Source organism: Schistocerca piceifrons, chromosome 3, assembly GCF_021461385.2.
Source record: "Schistocerca piceifrons isolate TAMUIC-IGC-003096 chromosome 3, iqSchPice1.1, whole genome shotgun sequence".
In the NCBI taxonomy this organism is placed as follows: Eukaryota; Metazoa; Arthropoda; class Insecta; order Orthoptera; family Acrididae; genus Schistocerca; species Schistocerca piceifrons.
Window position 1 is genome coordinate 376,183,170 of NC_060140.1, and position 23,931 is coordinate 376,207,100.

Genomic DNA, 23,931 nt, shown 5'->3' on the forward strand with positions numbered 1-23,931 from the left:
AAGACCACTGCTGTTATCTTATTTCAATAAAACAAAACACATTTTGTGACAAAATTACACATTTCCTTGGAGTTGCAAGACCTTCACTGATTTCAGAAACAATATGAGAAAAAAGTAGGCCTCTTGAAAGAAGGGTATAAGGCAGGGAAAAGTTGTGTAAATCAACACTATAGGTGACTGCCAATAAAACGTTCATTCTACTATGTTTGTTATTGTCTTACGTCTGTTATTTTACAGGTATTGTGTGATTTTTCTTTTGAGAAGTATATGAGTACATAGCATACAAACCGCCAGCAACTGCCACAATTTTCGTCTTCTTACTGTGCATACTTTCTAATATATAAACTGCTTTCGAAGTGCCAAAATGAAGAACGATAAATAAAATGTCTATAAAACACTGCACTGTACAATGTACAGGGATAGTTTGAAAAGATCTCGGAATCACCACGGGAGGTCAGCACTAGTGAGATGAGTTGTTCACATGATATTCATTGGACTGTTGCCTGTATACACATGCCAGGTCTGTGCTCTTGGAAGAGGGCTGTGGCGATGATGTGGCTCTGTTGTTGTTCTCGCACAGTGATTTGCGAAGATGAGAGGGGCAGGGGGGAGGGGGGAGGGGGCAGGGAGGAAATCGAGATTCAAGCAGTAATTAAGTACTTCACAAAGAAAAGTATGAAAGCAGGACATTCACACCGATTTTCAGAATACACTGGGGAACTCTGCTCCTTCATATTCAACTGCTGCCAACTGGACAAATGAATTTAAATTTAGTCAGGAGTGCTTAGTTGATCATCCACGCAGTGATCGGCCAAGATTTTTCACTACCTCCAAAATCACTGCAAAAAGTGCACAAAATGGTCAAAAAGAATCACCGATTGAAAGTGCGTGAAACTGTTCACGCTTGCCAGATGTCATCTGAAAGGGTACATCACATTTTTAACTGAAGAATTAGAAATGAAAAAATTATCTGTAAGTTGGATGCCTCGACTCCTGTTGCGCGCCCACATACGTGTGCTGTCGCCATGGCAAAATTGCACACACTCCGGTATAAATTGTTGCCACACCTGCCTTATTCACCTGATATGGCTCTGTCAGACTTCTATCTCTTCGCAAAACTGAAATTTTTTCTCGGTGGATGAAAATTCACTTCAAATGAAGAACTGATAGCTGAAGTTGACAACTATTTTGCAGGCCTGGAGGAAACTCATTTTAGAGATGGTATCAAGGCACTGGAGCATTGTTGGACCAAGTGCATTAATCTACATTGAAAAATAAAAAAAGTTTCAGTGATGCAAGTACTTTTTTTCTATTCCGTTCCAAGAACTTTTCAAACCACCCTCGTACTTGCAGTGAGACAGTCACAATTCCTGAAATCCATCGCCTGTGGCCTCTGGCCTGCCAAGGAGCACCTCTGTCCTGGGTCCATGGGTATACCACAAAAACCTTCCGGTTTATGCCACACTTAAATAGACCCGGCCTGTGGGCAGATCGGTAAGACCAGATCCGTTGGGCAGGGCCTGCCATTAGGGGGAAATGATCGGCTTCAGATCAGCAGGCGTGGTCTATTAGAGATACCCACAGAAACGCCCTGCAGTTTTGGTCCATTGTGGAAATGCACTCATGTGGCCAGCTATTCACAGGTCACATGTCGCAGACATCATGTTGATGAAATGAGACCATGGGGATCAATCCATGGAACAGATAACTTGTGCAAAGGCTCTGAGAATCAGTACGAATGAGGATAGGTAGCAACTCACCATAAAGATGATCGCTGAGCTGCAGACAGGCACATAGAAAGGACAATCACACTTTCACAACAAAATTTTCAGATAAAGCCTTTATCAGAAAACGAGAGCGCTCACACACATTCACACAATCACTCAGACAAACCTCGTGCACACATGACCGTCGTCTCGGGCTACTGCATCATCAATCTCTTAGACTCAGATCCAAACAAACCACTCCTCATGCTCTTGTCATCAGCTGCTAGGCTAGTAACAAAAAGTGGTGGCAGCACTGACTACAAGCTGTGGGGAATGGTAGGAAGGGAAAAAGCAGTAAGAATGAGGGAGTAGGGAAGTGACACACTTACTCAACTGCACCCAGCCATGCATGACATCTCGGTAAACAAACCATTTCATCTACTCAGACAAAAACGAGATTTATCCAGTGTTTTTTTCCAAATTTCCCTGAATTCCCTGACTCGTTTGAAATTCTCTGACATTCCCTGATTTCCAGAACTTGTGGCAATCCAGCAACTCAGCACATCTTACCTTCGTAGCCCTAAGAAGTCAGTTAGGAAAGCAGGTCTTGAATTTCAGATGCTAAAGATGATAGTGTAGAAGATTTAAGAAAACATTTACACATGCATCCATATCGATTACAGCTAGTAAATGCTGTATAGCATGCGCGCGCACACACACACACACACACACACACACACACACACACACAGTGCGTGTACTGGTGCTGCGGCTCACAGTGTGGTTTCAGTTCCAGATACTGCCGTTGTGTGTGTTAGTTGCATTATATGGAGAGTAGCAACTTTCCTTTCATAACATTGTTACATTCCATTCTGGATTTTCCATTCTTTAACTTGGAGAGTGAACTATCCATCTAAGTAAGGAGGTATAATAGAGGGAAACATTCCACGCGGGAAAAATATATTTAAAAACAAAGATGATGTGACTTACCATACGAAAGCGCAGGCAGGTCGATAGAAACACTAACAGACACATACATACACACAAGATTCAAGCTTTCGCAACAAACTGTTGCCTCATCAGGAAAGAGGGAAGGAGAGGGAAAGACGCAAGGAAGTGGGTTTTAAGGGAGAGGGCAAGGAGTCATTCCAATCCCGGGAGCGGAAAGACTTACCTTAGGGGGAAAAAAAGGACGGGTATACACTCGCACACACACACACACACACATATCCATCCACACATATACAGACACAAGCAGACATATTTAAAGACAAAGAGTTTGGGCAGAGATGTCAGTCAAGGCGGAAGTGCAGAGGCAAAGATGATGTTGAATGACAGGTGAGGTGTGAGTGGCGGCAACTTGAAATTAGCGGAGATTGAGGCCTGGTGGGTAACGGGAAGAGAGGATATACTGAAGAGCAAGTTCCCATCTCCGGAGTTCGGATAGGTTGGTAAGGTAAGTCTTTCCGCTCCCGGGATTGGAATGACTCCTTGCCCTCTCCCTTAAAACCCACTTCCTTTCGTCTTTTGCCTCTCCTTCCCTCTTTCCTGATGAGGCAACAGTTTGTTGCGAAAGCTTGAATTTTGTGTGTATGTATGTGTCTGTTTGTGTTTCTATGGACCTGCCAGCTCTTTCGTATGGTAAGTCACATCATCTTTGTTTTTAAATATAAGTAAGGAGGTACTTACCCATAAAACTCATATCTGGGCGGCAAGTGGGGGTGAGGTGTCAGGCCATTCTCGTGAACTTGTACAATATCAAAGAGATACCCCTGATTTAAATATTTTCTGTGTTGTGTCTTGACATCAAAAGTATGGATCTCCTCCCCCCCCCCCCCCCCCTCTCCCCACTAAAGTTAATGTAACTGGTGGCATATCTGCATATGTTGCAAGAACGTCTCTTTCCTTAATATAAAGATGAATCTGAAAACTTTATACGGCAAAAAGATGGAGCCCTCTCCACTGCCATCTCTTTGTACAGGAGCAACTGAGCATGTAAGTCCCTTAATGTTGGAATAGTCATAATGGCCAATACAACACAGTTCTTTCACGCTGGCCTCCCTGTTCACCTGCCCTCACACAACGCGTATTTTTCGTTTGGGGCTTTATAAAAGATTTGCAGCTACCGAATGATTGGCTACAGTGGAGATACAAAATTGCTTCCATTACTCCAGACTTGTTAACCAAAATGTGAGAAAACGGGATTTTAGGATGGATGTGTGACACATAACTAAAAGTGCGCATATTGCATATTTGTAATAAAAACTAGGTTAGTTTACCTTCAATTTAATGTATGATCTGTTGTAAACAGTCTAAAATTACACTATTATAATATACCATTGAAACTGGGACATTCTTTTATGGACTCCATGTATTATTTGGTATAATATGTTTGCAAATGGTGGACTATTGCATTTCAATCTACAGAATTAAGAATAACAGTAAGACATTGTGCATATGCAGACAAGACAAAACAAAAAAAATCCTGGATTTTTCGCAGATTTTGTTAACCAGGATATCTGTTTTCAGGTGTAAATACACTGTCTTCAGGTGTAAATATACTTTTTGCTGGTTGAAAATACACTATACCCTTAGTGAAAGCACATTTTTCCATGTTAAATGACAATATACTTTCCTCTGGAGCTGTAAAATTTATCAATACTTTGAATGGTAAAAGTTTTATACACCAACTTTGAACTTCCTGGCATGGCACGTGGCCTCACCAGCCAATTACAGCAGATATTCGAAGCATATGACGTGATGTACTCAGCCAACAGCAACATCATTGTTAGATAGCACAAACACAAATAGCAAAAGTTAATGGTTTAAATTAATGTGCATATGTTACAGCTACAAGAAAAGTTAAGCTTTCACATATAACACCGATCGCTAAAAAATTTTTGCTGTTATTTCTGAGGGTGTGCTTAAGCAGAATCCTAAGCACACAGCTTAAATTGCATTAGCAGAATATTTTCAACAAGCATGATTATAAATTTCACTGCTCTGCACTGAATATTTCATGAGTTGCCTCTCTGAATACAATTTCCATCGAGCACTTCAACTTTTCTACAGAAAAGTCCACATGTGAAATTTCTCAAGAACTCACTTCGGACTTTTTGTCATCATTATTGCATGATTTGATATCTATGAAAGAACTAACATGAATATGAAAAACTAACATTGAACCTTGGTCTGTTTTAGCATGTGTTACTGTTTAAGATATCAAACATATATGTGCCAGTAAAATTTTAAATAATGGCCTAAATGGTTTGTCTTCTGGGACCAAAATATTTCTAAGTGGCTGGTCCTCAGTGTTAAATTTGGAATGAGAGTCTAATGCTCCATCATTTAAGAAATTCATCTCACATTCTCCCATGTAACATAACTCATCTTGTGTAAAAGGAAATGTACTTTGAAAGTAACGTTTCTCAAACCACCATTCACAATATTTTCTTGCGACCTGTTAGAAATGTAAACAGTTGTGAGATCACGCTCTCATCAAAATGAGGCCCATGAGAAACACACATTGAAGCAGTGTGTTGTTAAGGAGTATTGCATAATCTGTGACACATTTTGCTGTCAGGAGATGCTTGTGGGTGCCCTGTGTTTAGTTGTTGTAAGTGACCTATTTTCTTCATAACTACAGTTTTATTTTGGTGTTATTCCCTCAGTTATGCTTTATTGCTGCTGCATTATTCTGCAGTAATGAACTAAAATAAAATTCTTTGTAAGAGTTTCAGTTCTTACAGCCAAAACTACATAATTTTAACTGAAAACTAAAACAATGAAAACTTCCCAGGTTTCTAAAAAAATTCTCTGGCTGGAAGATTTTGCCCGGATAAAAATATTCCCGGACTTTGCCAGATTTTCTGGGGTGTATACGCCCTATAAGACCAAATGGATGTGTGCATCATCCTAAGGATAGAATATACAAGTCAACAAAGGTGTAAAGCAAAGAACAACTTTTATTTCTGAATGCAAATGTTATAGTTTACCCCTGTCTATCGGCAAATACTCATTGACGTAAACAGGCACCTGTAACCAACTACAAGATGCTAATAAATCATTTGCTGCTGGTACCCTGAAATTTACTTGCTGTGCTTAATGTTAAAGGAGAGAGTGGGGGGGGGGGGGAGGGGGGGGGGAGCAGAAGATAGTGATGATAACATTATTTAATTTGTGTTGAGGTGTGGTGTGGTACATATATGGAAGGAAAAACCATAGCTGTGAATGAAAAATCTAAAGTGACAAACATTGAGCAGCTTTTAGATATTACTGATGTCAAAAAGTCAAATATGAGGATGCACTGTCATACATTACAGTACAGTTAACACTTTGCCGTCCACAAGTCTCTTATAAACTTACTCACTTGGCACTGGCAGTGCTAATTCGGATTACTTGGCTTGTCACTGGCTGTTCTTGACATTATCTGGAGATTATAAATTATTATGTTTTACTAATCTCATCGTTCTCGTAAGTTCTCAACCCTGTTCCCCTACCTTCATGAAATTCCGAAGATATACATATGTAAATAAATACAAAATCTGTTTGTTTCATAGATTTGTTTATTTGCATTGACTTTGGTACTTAGTATTTCTGTTTCATATGATACGCAGCGAAACAGTCTCCACCAGAAAGTCTGTCAACCAGATAATGATGTGACGTATGTGATGTAGTGGCAACCTCCAAGTTTTGCTCCATGTATTCATCATAAATAATTGGATCGTCTCTTTCGTCTGCCATGATGAAAGGACACAAGTACTTGCGTACTTGCAAAAATAAAAAACTTGTTGACGTGTGTACCAGGTGTACCTGTATGAAATGAGTGTTTTTTTGTGAAAATGAAACACTAATTTTGAATTGAAAAGTAAAAACATTTTATTCAAAGTACTGACCATTGCTTTCTATACATTTTGACCACCTTTCTGGCAATTTGAGAACACCATGCCAATAGAAATGTTCGTCTTTTGAAGCAAACCAATCAGACACCCAATTTTCGACTTCTTCATAGGAATCGAAGTGTTCCTCAGCCAATGTGTGTCCCATTGACGAAAACAAATGGTAGTCGGAAGGGGCCAAGTCTGGTGAATACGGTGGTTGGGGTAACAGCTCCCAGCAAAGTGTTTTGATTGTATCCTGAAACAGTTTTGCTTTGTGTGCAGGTGGATTGTCGTGTAAAAAAATTACTTTGCCACGTCTTCTGTCCCATTTCAGTATTTTTTCGATCAATGCATAGTTCAAATTGATCATTTGTTGTTTGTAGCAATTAATATTCACAGTTTCACCAGTTTTTAGAAGCTCATGATACACCACACCTTTCTGATCCCACCAGACACAGAGCATTGTCTGTCTTCTTGCCAAATCGATCTGGTTTTGCAGTCAATGTTGATGGTTGTCCCAGATTAACCCATGATTTTTCCCATTTAGGATTCTTAAAATAAATCCATTTTTCATCGCCAGCAACAATTCTATGCAAAACTGATTTTCTTTCATGTCTTTGAAGCAAAATTTGACAAATGGTTTTTCGGTTTTTCATCTGTCTTTCATTCAATTCATGTGGCACCCATTTTCCACACTTTTGGATCTTTCCCATAGCTTTCAAACGGTCAGAAATTGTTTGTTGTGCAACATTTAGCATTGCTGCCATTTGCTTCTGACTCAAAGTATCATTTTCATCCAATATTGCTTGCAATTCGGTGTCTTCGAACTTTTTTGGAAGTCTTCCACGTTCTTCATTTCTTACATCAACGTTATTTCTGAACCATTGAAACCATCTTTTGCATGTTGCTTCTGATAGAGCATGATCACCATATGCCGCGACAAGCATTCATGCGACTCTGCAGCACTTATTTTCAAATGAAAACAAAAAATTAATGCTTTCTGAAAAACATCACTTTTTGGTACAAAATTCGACATTGTTAACACAATGAAAACCATAGAGCAGAAATATCTCTCGAGTGAGCATTGCGTCCTGCACATGTTGTCAACATTAAACTGGAATTGTCACGTGATCTAGGGATGACGGCGATTGTTTAACGCCAATTCACGTCCGCCATCAAGTGACATAACGTCTTGTCACATAACATCAAAACATTCTACAATACCTTTCGAATGGAGGCATTTGCACAGGTCGTCAACGGAACGTCACGTCATTTCACGGTACGTCAAGGTTTCTCGGGAAGAAAATTTTGACGGTACCAGTCTGTTAACATCTTAGGTTAACCTATTTTCGCCGCACTCCTCCTCCTTATAATAGTCGATTTTGCCCTGTTGTATCTTCATAATCTTTATTTTACAATAGCGCTTTGCTTTAGTGACAAATTGGAGATGTTCCATGACGAGTGGGATATTTTTTCCACTTTCTTACACAACCGAGGTCGTATATCTGAAGGCAAAAAGTTATTTAGGTTTTACGATAACACAACAGCACTGACACCCACAATGTATATGTATAAGAACATAAGTAGACGAAGCAAATTCCACCATATGACATTTTAAGCAAAAAAGCCAGCTTTAATGAAGGAGTAAAATACAGTTGTTTATGACGTTATTAATTACGTAAGAAGAAACATAATGGATAAGTTTAACAAGCTTCATCAATTCATTTGAAGCTCTCTTTGATTGTATGAATGTACATATTTTCTTAGCAAATAACTGTCGATGTTTTGAAACGTTGTCTCACTTCTCAGTAATTTACCAAACATAACTGCTCAAGAACATAGGTTATAAAGTTTGCTTCGGCCACTGACAAACTTAGTCGTTGTTAGCTCCTCAGTTCTGATACTATACTCTTAACATTTTATGCATATTAGGGATGGTGACTCAAAACACCAATTTTGCTGTTCAGTACTGTGTTAAGCGACTTGACGAGATGTGACATGAAAGACATTGTAAATACATGCTGAGGTGAAGCTTCTGTGACGTAATGCTCGTTCATTTTGCTCTTCAAAGCTAAGAGCACAATTTATGTCAAATATCAGACGTAAACTACTATGGTGCCTGCAAAATGTCTATACTAAATCCATAGCACTTACGAAGGGAATCTGTCTTTATTAGCGATATGACAACATTCAAAATTTATAGGACAAATGTCTGACAAATCTACGGCGTCCCGAGATCACGTGACCATTGTGGCAACGTATGTTGACAACACAAAATCAATTCTCCGCTTATGAATGCTCACTCTAGAGATATTTCTACTCTATGATGAAAACATATGATGATGTTTGTTCCATGACTTGATGTATACTAAATATCTTTGACAGATGTCATACCAACCAAACAAAAAAAATTAAGGCTCATTCACAACAAATGTTCCCTATCAACACATTTGTACCTTAACGCTCATTTCATACCGGTACACCTGGTAACTTATTGTTACCTAAACAAAACACCAACAGAATGCAAAAGATACTAAAGTGCTGTCGCTGGCCACTGTGCAATACTATGCTCACGACACCACTGTGGTGTTGCCAAATGGCAGGGTATTAATAATTTCAGATGAGTAAAATATGCAGCAGTGGACACAAATGCTTCATCATTACAATAAAAAGACTACTTGAAAAAAGATTTCAAAGCTATGACTGAGATAATGTAGTAGTGCAAAACAGAAAGAGACAATGTTTGTATGATTTGAAATATGTAACTACATAAATGCTACTGCAAAATGTGTAAGGTTTAGTCCTGGATAGTGTATATTGTAGGAGGGGGTGATTGTTCAGAAGAGGTTTGCTAAGAAACATACGGGCACAGACCTGCAGCAAGCAAATTCCATTTAACAATCTCCAATGGTGCTCTATAATTTCTTTCCTGTAGCTAGATACGGTGAAACATTCTGGGAGAGGAATGATGATGCCCATGTACAATCAAATACAATACATATCACAACAGACCTTTTAGCTAAAGTAAAATACAAGGTATTGACACATGAACTTATAACTGATTTTGTACCTGGAATAATGAGGGAAACATGAAAGCAGTATTACATCATCCTTTATGCTTTGGTGGCTGTACATTAGTAGGTGAAATTCCAGTACTGCCTACAGAAACACACAAAAGTCAAAAAACATCCTAGTTTTCAAAACTATTAGCTCCTTCATCAGCTACATTGAGGAGGTGCAGGGCACTCAGACTCCAGGATGAGAGGGATTCAAATGATGTGTGGGGTCTCCACACACATAGCAGACTGCCTCTTTGATTATCTTTTTTCCTGGTTTCCCCATGTCATTACCATCTCCTCAGTGCTAAGCTGATTCTCAGTGTCTGAACACCACTGTTTATTTTACATTACAACTTAACAAGATACTGGCTATTTGTATATTTCAAGCATGTTGAACAGCACCTGTACAAACTCTGTGGGAAATATGTTTTCATGTTTTATTACAGTCATCCTATGTGCTCTACCCTTTGTTTATTTCATCAGATATATTTTTTTAGTGATGTAATTTTGTAACTTCCGACTTGTGGAAACTAGTGTATTTGTTGCAGCTCTTTTTCTTGTGGCTCTAATTGCAGCACTTGCCATGCAATGAACTTTCCTTATTACGATTATTTTAGTTTCAAATTAATCTAGCAGAATGGATACTGAGTAGAAATAGAATAATTCAGATTGGCAATAATGCTGGCTAAAAACAGACACGTATTCCAACCCTTAAAATTTGTTGTAGTAGTGCTTAACGTAAATAAATTCTCCTGGCAACAATGCCAGACGCTTTTTTAACTATTAAGATCTCTGCCTAATGGTTTGGTAACAGTATCAAGACAGAAGCCAGTGAACAACATTCGTTATTAAGAATATATAAATTTGTATTCAGTAAGTCTTAAACCATGATCCAGAATGTGTAACAGTGGCATTGGATCTGCATAAAATGAAGCAATCAGTTGCTCAATTGCTTGTACTTTTTGGTAAATGTGTTACACGCCTCAACAAATGAAGAAAGAGTACATTCATCAGACACCAGTAATTAGACAGACTTTGAAACTGAAAGTAAATAGCTGTTTAGACAGCAGTAAAATGTTTAGATTTTTTCGTTAACAACAATTTCCAGTGATTCTGAACACTAAACAAACTACTATAAAGCACAAAATACTGATAAATCTACTATGTTCACTAATGGGTGACTTCTGAGAAGCAGACCAGATAGCTGGACAAATGATAATACTGCACTGAACTACAAGTCTATTTTGTGCTTTGGTTCTGCTTACAATTCAACTTTACACTCTCTTGATGGTGTCAATGCAAAGCACTCAGTATTTGCCATGGTGCTCGGCAAGGAACACACTACTTATGGAGATGACCAAACCCTTACTACATCTACATCAATTCCTCAATGTAAGATTCTTATTAAAACAAGCACAGATTACAGAAAATAAGCTCTTATCAAATATTCAAGAACTAAGCAAAATGAGTTTTATTTTGAGATATTGGCTAAACAGGTGTCTTCTCCATCCAAGATGGAGATTGCAACAGCAAGTCGTATCATTGGGAGCAGATCAGCCCAGAGATCAAACTACTTTTCTGCTAGTTATGAGTGCATTGTTTTTCCAGCTGGGAGTCTTATTAGACACCATTTTTACAGACAGAGCTATTTGCAGTGTTCTAGCAAACAATCTACTCAAATGGAGATGCATCAGGCCCGTGTACATCACAGATCACTAACAAAAGGAGGATGCTAACTGGGGTTTTATTGCAAAAACAAAGGAAGATATATGCTTCCACCAAACATGACTTTCTCACATCAGAGCTGATAGCAATCCTATAGGATCTCCAATATGCTTACCAAGAAGTGGAACAACCAACCATCATGTAGTCTGATTCCAGTTCAAAGCTTTCTCCCCTGAAGAATTTACACCTTATTCCATAAACTTCAACAGCAAGTCAGTCTCTGCTGAATAAAGGCACATTATAGAATTAAATGAAATTAAATTGTTTATTTTTTTGCTAAGAAAGCACTGATGATCCGCAAAATTTTGCATTGTGCTGTTATCGATTTCCTATACAAAGTTAGAGCTTCAGCCATGAAAAAGTGGCAGGTGTCCTCCAAATGTGCTTCACTTCCACTGCGTCACTAATAACATAATCACTGACATTTAATGAGTTGCAAAGTCATCACTGAATTACAAACTGGTTCTCTGCACATGGTCTGTCACTGAACTTAGATTAATCACAATGACGGTGCTCCACTAGCAGCAGCAGTTTCTGTTTATACAGTACACCCATTTAATTTAGTCTTTGTTCTCACATGCTTCTGCAAAGAAGAGAACAGTGTCTGAAAATTTAACTCTGTGATTAGTGTTAATTAACTTTTTCTGAGTGTTCACATATTTTCCGAGAATAGTGTCACGTGAGCTAACTTCGTAGTCCAGTGATAAGCAGAAACAGAGATGCAGCAGTGCTTAAGAGTCCATGGAGCAACTGCTTGGGTTAGTGTTCTATTATCTCTAGTACAGACAATCACTTATTAAAGACAGATAGAGTCTGCACTTATTGTGTACGAATGTAAGGGGAATTGGCCACGGCTGACGGGCTTCAGGTTTCTGCCTTAGGCTGAAGTAGCATTGGGGCATCTGGGACAAATGCTTGAACAACTCTGGTGCCTATAGCATGTCGCCTGGAATTGCTGATGTCACAGTGTTACTGATTCGATTGTTCTGGACGGTCAACACTCACCTGACAGTGAACAGCGAATAGTGGCAGGGTCACAAATCTCTGGGTGAAATATGAAAATGGGTTCTGGCCGCACAGCTCTCCATTTATGGCTTGAAGTCAGGTATGAGGTATTGCCCATTGCTGAAAGTACATCTGGGCCAGCACAGGGCACCTTGTCTGCTGCGGCCGATCTTCCTGAAAGGTCTGGACAGGTGCAGAGAGTGGGATTGCTTGTCATAGGGAGTAGCACTATGGAGAAAATTTAGAGAATCGGCATTTGAGGCTGAGTGCGTAATGACCTAAGGAACATGAAGATAAGATTAGAGATATTAGGGCTTGTATGGAGGCATACAGACAGTCTTTCCATCGGTCTGTCTGCGAGTGGAACAGGAATGAAAATAAGTAGTAGTGGCACAGGGTACACTAAAACACACACAGTGCTGTGGATTACGAGTACACTTGTAGATGTATGTGGAGAGGGACTACAAGTCATAGACACTTGGGTGTGTTCAGCCAACTTCAAAATTTGCCTTAAATGTTGTGTGAAACTGGGAACACATTGTGAAGGGTTTATTTGATTGAATTGTATTGTATTGTATTGGGTATTGTATTGCTAGTTATCAATATCATAGAGCTTGCTCTAACAGACCTCCCCAGCCACACAAAAAGAAAGCACCCCACATTTTTTCATTACACCCAACTCCATTTTCAATTAGGTGAGGATGGTTGAATGAATGACTGAATGTAAAGAAGTATCAACAACCAACATTAATTATAGTGATAATGATTTGTAAACATTGAAGAGTCTCAACAGAAGAGCAGTATAATGTGCTATGCTTGGACATGTTGTTACTCATTTATGATCTGTGTTTACAGAACTCCTGCCAAATATTTTCCCACATCCCTGAAGTAATTACTGAAGCAGTGACAAATTACTCATTTCACAACTCACATCTCAGTATGGTTTTTGCTTATGTTCCTGCTGCGGGGGGGGGGAATGAAACACCTCTGAAGTGTGTACTGAATCAATTTCAATTTCTAATACTGGATATTATGTATACATAGTCTTCATTAATAACAACTGCTCATGGAATGTCTTTATTTTCTATATCATATTTTATCAAATTAAACATCAATGTTATTGAGTTTCATATTTATTGAAGTATCACAAAGACATTTTTTTTAATTTCTTGAATACACAAATTGATTATTTTCAACATGCATAAGCTAATTAAAAACAGAAAATGCTACTCAAATTATGGCATTAGCAATGTCAAATTTAGATATGTAGAATGTATGAGCATCATGCAAAGAAGCAGCTGAACAACATGCAAAATTTAACTTTTTTGTTAAACTGTTAAACCACCAACAGGCCAAAAGAAATAAGTTACATTCTCATTAAGAGTATATTTGTACAATGTGATTATAAATACATTTTTTAAGATTTTATAAAAAAAAAATTCCCATTCTAACAACAAATGTTAAAACATCTTGTAGCATGACAATATGAAAAGGAACAAACTCCAAGAAAGTTCCAACTATTTTTTAAAAAAAAATATAGTTTATAACAAATCAAATCAAAAGGGGAAAGAAAGTTGAAACAAATCAAGACAGATGAAAATGCTGTATGTCTTAGAAGTATACCAGACAGATACTGAAAAAGAAAGTTAATACTTTCTTTCATCAGCACACTAAGTGGCAGAAATTAATGACATGCAAATACTGTTTACAAACAGAGTCAAAATAGATGGCCAGTTAAACAAGAGGCAAAAATCAAACAGCAATGTTGAACTGCGTGGCCAAATGAAAAGCACTGGGCTGCATCTTCCACAGGTATTGTGGTACTATTCTGTATGGCCACTTGAAGGCAGCAGTCAGTGGGATGGTTCCTAGATACAATTTTGGGTATCTGCAAGTAGTCAAGAGCTGCTGGCAATTATTTGGTGTGGCTTTGTTTAATTTTACTAAGGCAATACATACATTCCCAAACCAATGCTGCATTTTTGAACAAATGTAATGTTTGTTATTAATACTAGTCCTCCCACATGTGTTTTTTAATGACAATAGTCCTACTGAATACACATTCATGAAAGTGGTATTGTGAATAATACTGCCATTGGTGACATAACAATGTTGCATTTTTAAATATGTATTCAACTACATTACTACTATAAAGCACATGTATTTGTTTGAAGGTGAGAAAATCATCTATTGGCATATAAATTACTGTACAATATTTTCAAATCTGCCTCTGCTTATGCTGATACTGTCTCTGTATGGTACAATGGACTTCCAGCAACTCAAAGCACAGGGTGCCGTCAGACAAAGGCATAGCACATTTAAATAGGGCATAATATCCCAACAGGTCCTGTTTGTTGGCAAATACCCTTTATTCCTCAAGGAACTGTTTTGCAGATTGGTGCTCCCAAGCAGACATGCAAGAAACTACCACAATATCTGCCTCCATAAGATAAAGAACTCACACAAAGCATTCCTAGTAGATTTATAAACACTTTGTTCACTGTCCGCCAATGCTAGTCTACCAAGATATATGACAATCTCTGAATAAATGATATGTACAAATAATAGTGCTCTGTTCATTGCTCAGGAATTCTGATGATGTACACTGATATTAAATGCTTGACTTTTCTCTCAGTGTAATTGTAAATTACTCTGAAGTTTTGACTTCTCTCTTTCTATATAATTTTTCATCCCTTCCTCTTTCTTCCTCTGCCCTTCTCCAGGCACTTGAAATATCAATAAATATAAATTTTGTAGCTTAATGGAGACAGTTTACTACAAACTAATTACTTACAAGAAGCTACATAAAATTATTTACTGTACATAATAGGAATCCCCTTTTCAGGATTAACACTCACAAGTTAATCATGAGTCTGAGCATTTCTCAAAGACACTAAACTCAAAATAATAAACTGAAAATAATCACACTTCTTGCTCTGCAGTAGAGTCACGAAAAGTAATTACATTCCTAAAGTTATATAAACGAGGTTCCAATTAATGTAAAATTCCTAAAGTTGTTTAAAATATATGATAATATTTAATTAGTATAAATACAACAAGTAGTAAGTTTACAAGAAAACCATTTTCAGTTAGTATTCATAATCAGTGACACACAGTAAGATACATTCAATGAACACAATAATCAATGAAACAGTGAAATTGAGAGAGTGTCTCCTGAAAATGTATTCAGGATTCTTTATTTTCTAGATTTTGGACCGTACATTCCATAGCATAGAAGTTACTACAGTTGTACTAAAATCTTGTCTCTTAAGTCATTAAGTATTGCACCTTACAAAGTAGCTCGTCAGCAACATGCATCTAATAAAGACTACTGTTAATCAATAATAATTCATACTATTTTAGGTGCTGATTTTGAAGAAGTACAAAAATGGAAAAGCAGTAGAAGTAGTGCCAATATACCAAAACAGTTGCACTACTCATGCCTATCAAACTACACATACATTGTAGACTCATTTGAATGAAGGAGTCAAGTATATGAAACAGTTCATGTGCAGTTTTGCTACATAAGGTAATTTTGAGGCTGAATTACGGTTTTAGTGAAATACTGAAACCAAATGAAAATGCCAACTAAACATGCAATAATGTTTAGGAATCCAGAATTTGCCTTGAAACATGACTTGAACAACAAATAATGAAGCTGTGAATACAAACAAATATGATGTAGTCTATAGCAATCTACTGACCAACGAGAAATGACACGCAACTTCTGCTTCCTAAGTGAATACATTATGTTTTCACTGGAAGAGAGTGCCACCTACAACTTGCAATCACAAAATAACTGCACATGTTTTGGATACAAGAAATTAAGAAGAAATGTCTTATTACACAGAATAAAATCTTCTAAGAAGTTAAAAAGCACTTAATACTGGTCATTGTTTAATAATCACTGAGCAGTATCATTCTGGTACAGAAAGATGTGTCTCCTTTAAAACATGAAACAGGAAATGTTTACTTCATTTAAGTATGCACAGAAGCAGCAGAAAACTTACAAGATGCAAGATTTTTCAATAAAAAGAGGAGGGGCCAGTAAAATACAAAGACTCTTGTTCTAACATTCTATCAAAAAATTAGTTTCTACTAGACCATGCCAAATTAAAAGAAAGATACACAAAATTTCTTATGTTTTTCAATAGTTACTGTAACTTTAATTATTTTGAATAATCTAGTAATACTTTGAAACTAACTAGTTGTGCCAATCAGAGGTTATTACCAAATTTGAAGTGTAAATGTTATATAAACAGAGTAAAGTTGCTCACAGCAGAAGCAAAAACTAAGTATTTAATGATTTCATAAACTGTACACTAAAAATAAGAAAGCTGATTTTATTTTAAGTTGTTTTAGTCTTTACTTTTCCATGCATGTAAGTTGACCGTGCATTTAATTCCACTATTGCAATATGCACACAGCTTTAACGGTCTGTGACAGTGTTTTATGTGAGAACACACACCAGAGCGCCAAAACGCAAAGTGAAGCAATTGCAACATGCAGCAGGCATGCCAGAGGTGGTTGTTGTTGATTCACCTGGTCCCCGGGTGTGCGCGCTGCACTCAGTAAAGACTGGTTCACTTGTTGGCATGACACATCTGTGTTGCTCATTCCTGTGATCTTGTCCATCTTCACGTAAGGCTTGCTGCTGCAAATTTGTGGGATAAATGTATCCAGTTAAAGTAGATGCTACAAAATTTCTGTTTACAACTCAAAAAATATTTTTGCTATTAACAGCATTATTCAATGAGAAGATTTTGTTGTCAAGAAGCCTACCACATATCAATAATTAAAACTGCGGGCAGCAAAGGGGTTGAGGCAAGTGAGATATTACAATATTCAAAATTTGTACTGTGAAATCTGTCTACTACTCAACTAAGGACTAACTAAATGTGCTTACATGTAGCTAATAAATGCACATTATTGAGACTAAGAAGAAAACAAGGACGCAAAATGAACTGTATCTGCATCTTCCTCAAAGATACGAATACATGAGACTCAATTAAAATGATTATACTATAAATGAACATATGCTTAACTTTTTTCTTTGTATCATCTTACAAAACTAAGGCACAATCTGAACACAACAAATTCATTTTTTTCTGTATGTATCATTACTACTGACTCAGTGCATCCTTCAAATACAACTTCTCCATTGTCTACATAAAGTATTGATGTCTATAGTTAGTCAGTATCAACTAGATGACCTAATACACATTTTGCTATAACCCTGTAAAGAGCACTTGTATACACACTGCAGCATCAGGCCTCTGGCACACTACACTTCAAATATTCCAGCAATGGCATCTGCATGAAATGGACAATGTTTCTATGTTTATGTCAGTGTTCTCAACTGCTGTTTTCTTGTTTATGGAAGAAGAATAAACTTTGATTCATTGTGGCTGTGCCATTGTTTGTGTCTTACATCATAACACAACTGGTGACGAGTGTGGCATTCACTTCCATTAACTCAGTCTATTGGTTGGTTTCTTTGGTTCTTCTGGCCATTGAGGCACTGCTCACATCTCTCCTCGAGTAGCAGCAGGTTCCTACACTCGCTATCACAAACCTGTCAGCCACGTTGAGTACGCAGGCATTCACACTGCCTTCCCTCCCCTAACGACGATGTGGTGAAAGACTGGGAGGCTTACAAGAAGCAGCTTCAGCAACACTTCCTTGCCTTTGGTGTTAACATGTGTAAGGTTTTGTTCCTGCTTTGGATTTCTCCTCGGATATACCAGCTGTTGAGCCAGTTAGCCCCACTCCAGGATCCTGTGTCGCTTTCACTCAATGAAATGTGTAAGTTGTTCTCAAATTATCACTGTAAATGCAACCATGAACTCCACTGCCTCAGTGGCAAATGTCAGTTTGTTACTGACACTCATCACAATTCCTATGCTGATTCTATGGTCCACATTCTGTTGTCTCCTGACAAGGAGGAGCGTCAACACACTTAACAATTCGAGAATCCATTTTTGGCTGAAGTGTTAAATATTGCTCAATCTCTGGAGATATCTTGTGCTGCAAGTGGTCAAACTGAGGCTGCATGTGACATCACCGTGGTGGTTCCTGTTCCTGGTCGTTGGGAGTCAGTCATTTCTCAGGGGAGGACAACGTCGCATCTGTACAACTGCGGCCTCTGCACCACACTGGACAGTGATGTCCCAAACAAAACCACCACCACCACCACCACCACCACCACCACCACCAACAACAACAACAACACCAACAACCATAGCAACGGCATCACTCCACGATCCCATCTTGCCCATACTGTTTCATGAAACACTACAGTGCTGCTTGCCCTAAGTGGTGGTGACTTGCAACAACAGTAGGGAAAAAGTATATACAGCATCTGTGTGCCATTCTCAGTCCCCTCCTGTGGACATGATCATGGATGTTAATTGTTTATCTCCAGTGTCTGTGAATTATAACAAACTTTTTATTGAAGTGCAGCTGTTCGACAAAATTGTCAGACTACGAGTGGACACGGGTGCAGCCATGACTTTACTGAACTCACAAACTTGGTGTGCATTTGGGATCTCCGGTGTTGTCTCCAGTTACTCAATGTGTGGGGGTTACAACAAGCAGCATATTCCAATTTGAGGCAATTTACAGCTCCCACTATGTATAAATCTGCAGTTCATTCCTTGACTTTTTTAGTAGTGGATGAAGATGACACAGCAGATTTTTGTTCAGTCAGGATGCTTTCAACACTTTTGTTTTTCCATTTTGGATTCAATGCACCTCATTTCCAGCCAGTTCCTTACCAGCAGTTAGATTCTCTGCATTCAGAGTTCTCGTCTCTCTTCTCAGATGGCCCACCTTACTCTTAAACTTACTATGCAGTTGAGTTTCTGAGTGTGCCACATTCCAGTGGCACTGCCTGATCAAATGAAAGCGTAACTGAACACGCCAGCATTGTTGGAGGTTGTGCAGAGAGAAAATAAATAAATAAAATGACCAATCAGCTTCGCCTCAGCAGCGACTTTAAAGCTTCAGTTAACATATTGCTGTGTCCACACGAATAATTGGCTAAAGCCCCTGGGGGCCAGTTTTTCTCCAAAACTTATTTGTCTGAAGCTTATTTACAGGTTCAGTTGGATGAGGATTCTAAATGGCTCCTTGTGTTCAACAAACCCTTCAGACTGTAGCAATATCAGTGCCTACCATTTGGTGTGGCTAGTGCCCCAGCGATTTTTTCGAATCTTTTGGAACAACTGACGAAGTCCGTTCTGGGGTACATCAACTACCTCCATGAACAGGTGCATCTGTGGAAGTGTATTTACATAACTTACACACCTTGCTCTCGGTATTACATAAAGCAGGTTGAAATGCAACTTGTCCGACTCATACTTTTTTCGGTCAGCAATTGTGTATTTGGGGCTTGAGGTATCTCAGGATGTTGTTCCATCACAACAATGTGTCACTCCAGTCACAGCTCTGCTTGGCCCAAAAACAGTCAAAGAACGCCAAGTATTTTTTGGCAAAACTGCTTACTATCACAAATTTATTCAGGGTCTGGGCACATTGGCCAATCTCCTCCTCTCATGAATTTCTCCACAAGAAAGTTTTCTTTCAGTGGAAGCCAGCCTGCAAGTGCACGTTCACTGTTTTGAAATCTAAATTACATTCTGCTCCTGCTACCTTGCATCCTGGCAATTACTTGGTTTTGGTTATGGACACCTCTCAGCAAGGATGTGGGACCATTCTTATGCATCGATATGAGGATGGTTCTGAAAGTCCGACAGCTTACACGTAAAAAATGCTCAACTCTGCTCAGCAGCACTACTCCCAAGTTGAAAAGGAAGTGTTTGCTATTGTCCAACCCTCAAAAACTTTCATGTGTTCTTGTAAGTGTATAAGTTCCACTTCATTACAGGCCACAAGTCATTGGTTTTATTGTTTAATCATTCTGCTTCATTGAATGACAAAAGGGCACTTTGCGTCCTGCATTGGGCCTTGTTTCTGTTTCGCTAGAACTGTGAAATATTTTTTCAGCCTACTGCACAGCATGCCAATGCCGTTGCACTGTTCCGGCTTCTGACGGGACCAGGTCCTGTATTAGATCAGGATTAACTACTTTGCTTTCATTCAATATCAATGGAAGCATTTCCTATTATGGGCTCCTGGACCTTAGCTGCTGTTGCTGCCGACCAATCTTGCATCAAGTTGGTCACCTCATTCAGCATAGTTGACTAGACGGGCATTTAGGCAGGGCTCCTGATCCTTTGCATAACTACAGGGCTATTACAAATGACTGAAGCGATTTCATAAATTCACTGTAGCTCCATTCATTGACATATGGTCACGACACACTACAGATACGTAGAAAAACTCAAAGTTTTGTTCGGCTGAAGCCGCACTTCAGGTTTCTGCCGCCAGAGCGCTCGAGAGCGCAGTGAGACAAAATGGCGACAGGAGCCGAGAAAGCGTATGTCGTGCTTGAAATTCACTCACATCAGTCAGTCATAACAGTGCAACGACACTTCAGGACGAAGTTCAACAAAGATCCACCAACTGCTAACTCCATTCGGCGATGGTATGCACAGTTTAAAGCTTCTGGATGCCTCTGTAAGGGGAAATAAACGGGTCGGCCTGCAGTGAGCGAAGAAACGGTTGAACGCGTGCGGGCAAGTTTCACGCGTAGCCCGCGGAAGTCGACGAATAAAGCAAGCAGGGAGCTAAACGTACCACAGTCGACGGTTTGGAAAATCTTACGGAAAAGGCTAAAGCAGAAGCCTTACTGTTTACAATTGCTACAAGCCCTCACACCCGATGACAAAGCCAAACGCTTTGAATTTTCGGCGTGGTTGCAACAGCTCATGGAAGAGGATGCGTTCAGTGCGAAACTTGTTTTCAGTGATGAAGCAACATTTTTTCTTAATGGTGAAGTGAACAGACACAACGTGCGAATCTGGGCGGTAGAGAATCCTCACGCATTCATGCAGCAAATTCGCAATTCACCAAAAGTTAACGTGTTTTGTGCAATCTCACGGTTTAAAGTTTACAGACCCTTTTTCTTCTGCGAAAAAAACGTTACAGGACACGTGTATCTGGACATGCTTGAAAATTGGCTCATGCCACAACTGGAGACCGACAGCGCCGACTTCATCTTTCAACAGGATGGTGCTCCACAGCACTTCCATCATGATGTTCGGCGTTTCTTAAACAGGAGATTGGAAAACCAATGGATCGGTCATGGTGGAGATCATGATCAGCAATTCATGTCATGGACTCCATGCTCTCCCGACTTAACCCCATGCGATTTCTTTCTGTGGGGTTATGTGAAAGATGCAGTGTTTAAACCTCCTCTACCAAGAAACGTGCCAGAACTGCGAGCTCGCATCAACGATGCTTTCGAACTCATTGATGGGGACATGCTGCGCCGAGTGTGGGAGGAACTTTATTATCGGCTTGATGTCTGCCGAATCACTAAAGGGGCACATATCGAACATTTGTGAATGCCTAAAAAAACTTTTTGAGTTTTTGTATGTGTGTGCAAAGCATTGTGAAAATATCTCAAATAATAAAGTTATTGTAGAGCTGTGAAATCGCTTCAATCATTTGTAATAACCCTGTATTTTACCCGCAGTCACCACCTTTTGGTACCTGATGGTGGCGTTCTCTGAACTATGGAAGGGCTGTCACATAAGATTGTGACTGAGGCTGCTCTACGGCGGGTTGAGCTTCAGCTCCTACACTGGATGATCTTGGGTACCACGTTATTGGCCCATTGGCATGTGTTTTGGTCCAGCATCGATGGTGATGGTGCACATCTTGTCACGGCCTGCTCTAAGTGTGCTGCCCAACAGGTAGTGCCTCAAGCAATGCTCTCTCCATGGCCCACCTCGCAGTTTCTACAGGACAGGCATTTTGCGGGACCCTTCCCACATTCTTACTGGGCGTTGGTTGCCAATACTTTCTCTAAATTTTCAAATGTTATCAGCTGTCCTTCGACGTAGGCCACGACCACAATTCCAACCGACTCCAAAATTTATTCTATGAAACGATTGCCTTATATGCTTGTGATGGATAACAGTCCACAGTTTGTCTCAGACCTTCCACGATTTCTGTGCCCATCAAAGCATTCACTGTATGACTGCTCCTCCTTTCTACACCCAATGTAATGGTTAAGTGGACTGTCTCATCTGCATGTTAAGGTTCAAATCATCCTGCTGCATGGGTTGCCCATCCTCCTTGTGGATTTTGCCTCCTACTACCTCTCCCCCTGGGTCCAGACCCTCAGCACATGTTGCTGGGGTTTTCTGTGATACTCTGCTGCCACCAGCGAGTCCACTGCCGGCAGGGATGGTGCCTTCAAGACCTTGCCCATCGGCATCCCTGCTGCCCCAACTGAGATCCAGTGCCTTCACCACTGGCTCAGTTCCACAACATTGACAAACCGGGTGTCAAAATGCAACCAGCGCCCTTGTCACTTGTCCTCTCTTACGTTACTTCACGGGGGGAGCGACCACTGTGCATGTCAATCACTGTGTCACTTCTGCTCCTATCCCTGGTTCCAGCACAGAATCAGCTGCCGCTGCCATCGCCTGTGGCGTCTGCCGCAGAGCCCATGGATATATCACAGCTGCCCTGACACCCACATCTATGGAGTCCTCTCTCCTCAAAGGGGGAAGGGGTGCTATAACCTATACATTGAGGTGACAAAAGTCAAGGGATACCTCTTAATATCTTTTCAGACCTTTTTCCCAGCTTGGTGCAGCAACTTGGCATGTTATGGACTCAACATGTCACTGGAAGCCCCTGCAGAAGTAATGAGCCATACTACCTCTATAGCTGGCTGTAACTGTGAAAGTATTGCTGGGCAGGGTTTTATGCACAAACTGACCTCTCGATTATGTCCCATACATGATCGATGGCATTCATCATCTAATTACACCACTTTTTACACAAGTTCTCCTCTTGTCAAATGATCAAATTGTGTCAGTGTGTGTGGCCTCTGACAGAAACAGATGTGGTGCGAAGTACTTCATGTAACCACATAGACTATCCAACACTATTGGCATTTTAGAGCTCCATACCTCAATTGGTAAACACTGAATCCTTACGGATCACTTTGTGTCCACCTGCCCATCCATCTGTCCGTCAAAAATGCTTTTCTCTAAGGAAAGGATAGACTTATCAAGCTGAAATTTCTGCTGCATTCTATTGTCTATGGCCCCTTGGTAGTGAAAAAAAATTGAAGTGTCTAACTCAATGCAGTCAAAAGATACAGCTATTAATGGCACATATTTTGACACTTGCAAACTAACTCATCAAAACCCATAGGTTATTTCCAATTGGCCTGGAATCATGAAATCTGCACAAAGCATAGTTTCTCAGAACAGCTATAGGAAATGATGAAAAAATTGTTAATATGTGAATATATCACACTACAACTTTTTTTTGTGATTTGTTATCATAATGTTTCTGTCCATCCATCTGCTAATATATCTTTTTCTCAGGAGCAAATAGACTATCAAGTTGAAATTTATATTACATATTATGTTCTAGGGTCCATTAGTGGTGTAAAAATGTTAGCTTCTA

At 39.4% G+C, this 23,931-nt stretch overlaps 1 protein-coding gene across 2 annotated transcripts in view; it reads right to left on the reverse strand.

The window, feature by feature from the left end:
* The window catches only part of LOC124787652 (SNF-related serine/threonine-protein kinase), a 312,183-nt gene that overhangs the window by 47,566 nt on the left and 240,686 nt on the right, over positions 1–23,931 (reverse strand). For both annotated transcript variants that reach the window (XM_047254451.1, XM_047254450.1), the window contains exon 7: positions 16,918–17,029. In XM_047254451.1, coding sequence (XP_047110407.1) covers positions 16,918–17,029 — 112 coding nt within the window. The remainder of the gene's footprint in view (positions 1–16,917; positions 17,030–23,931) is intronic.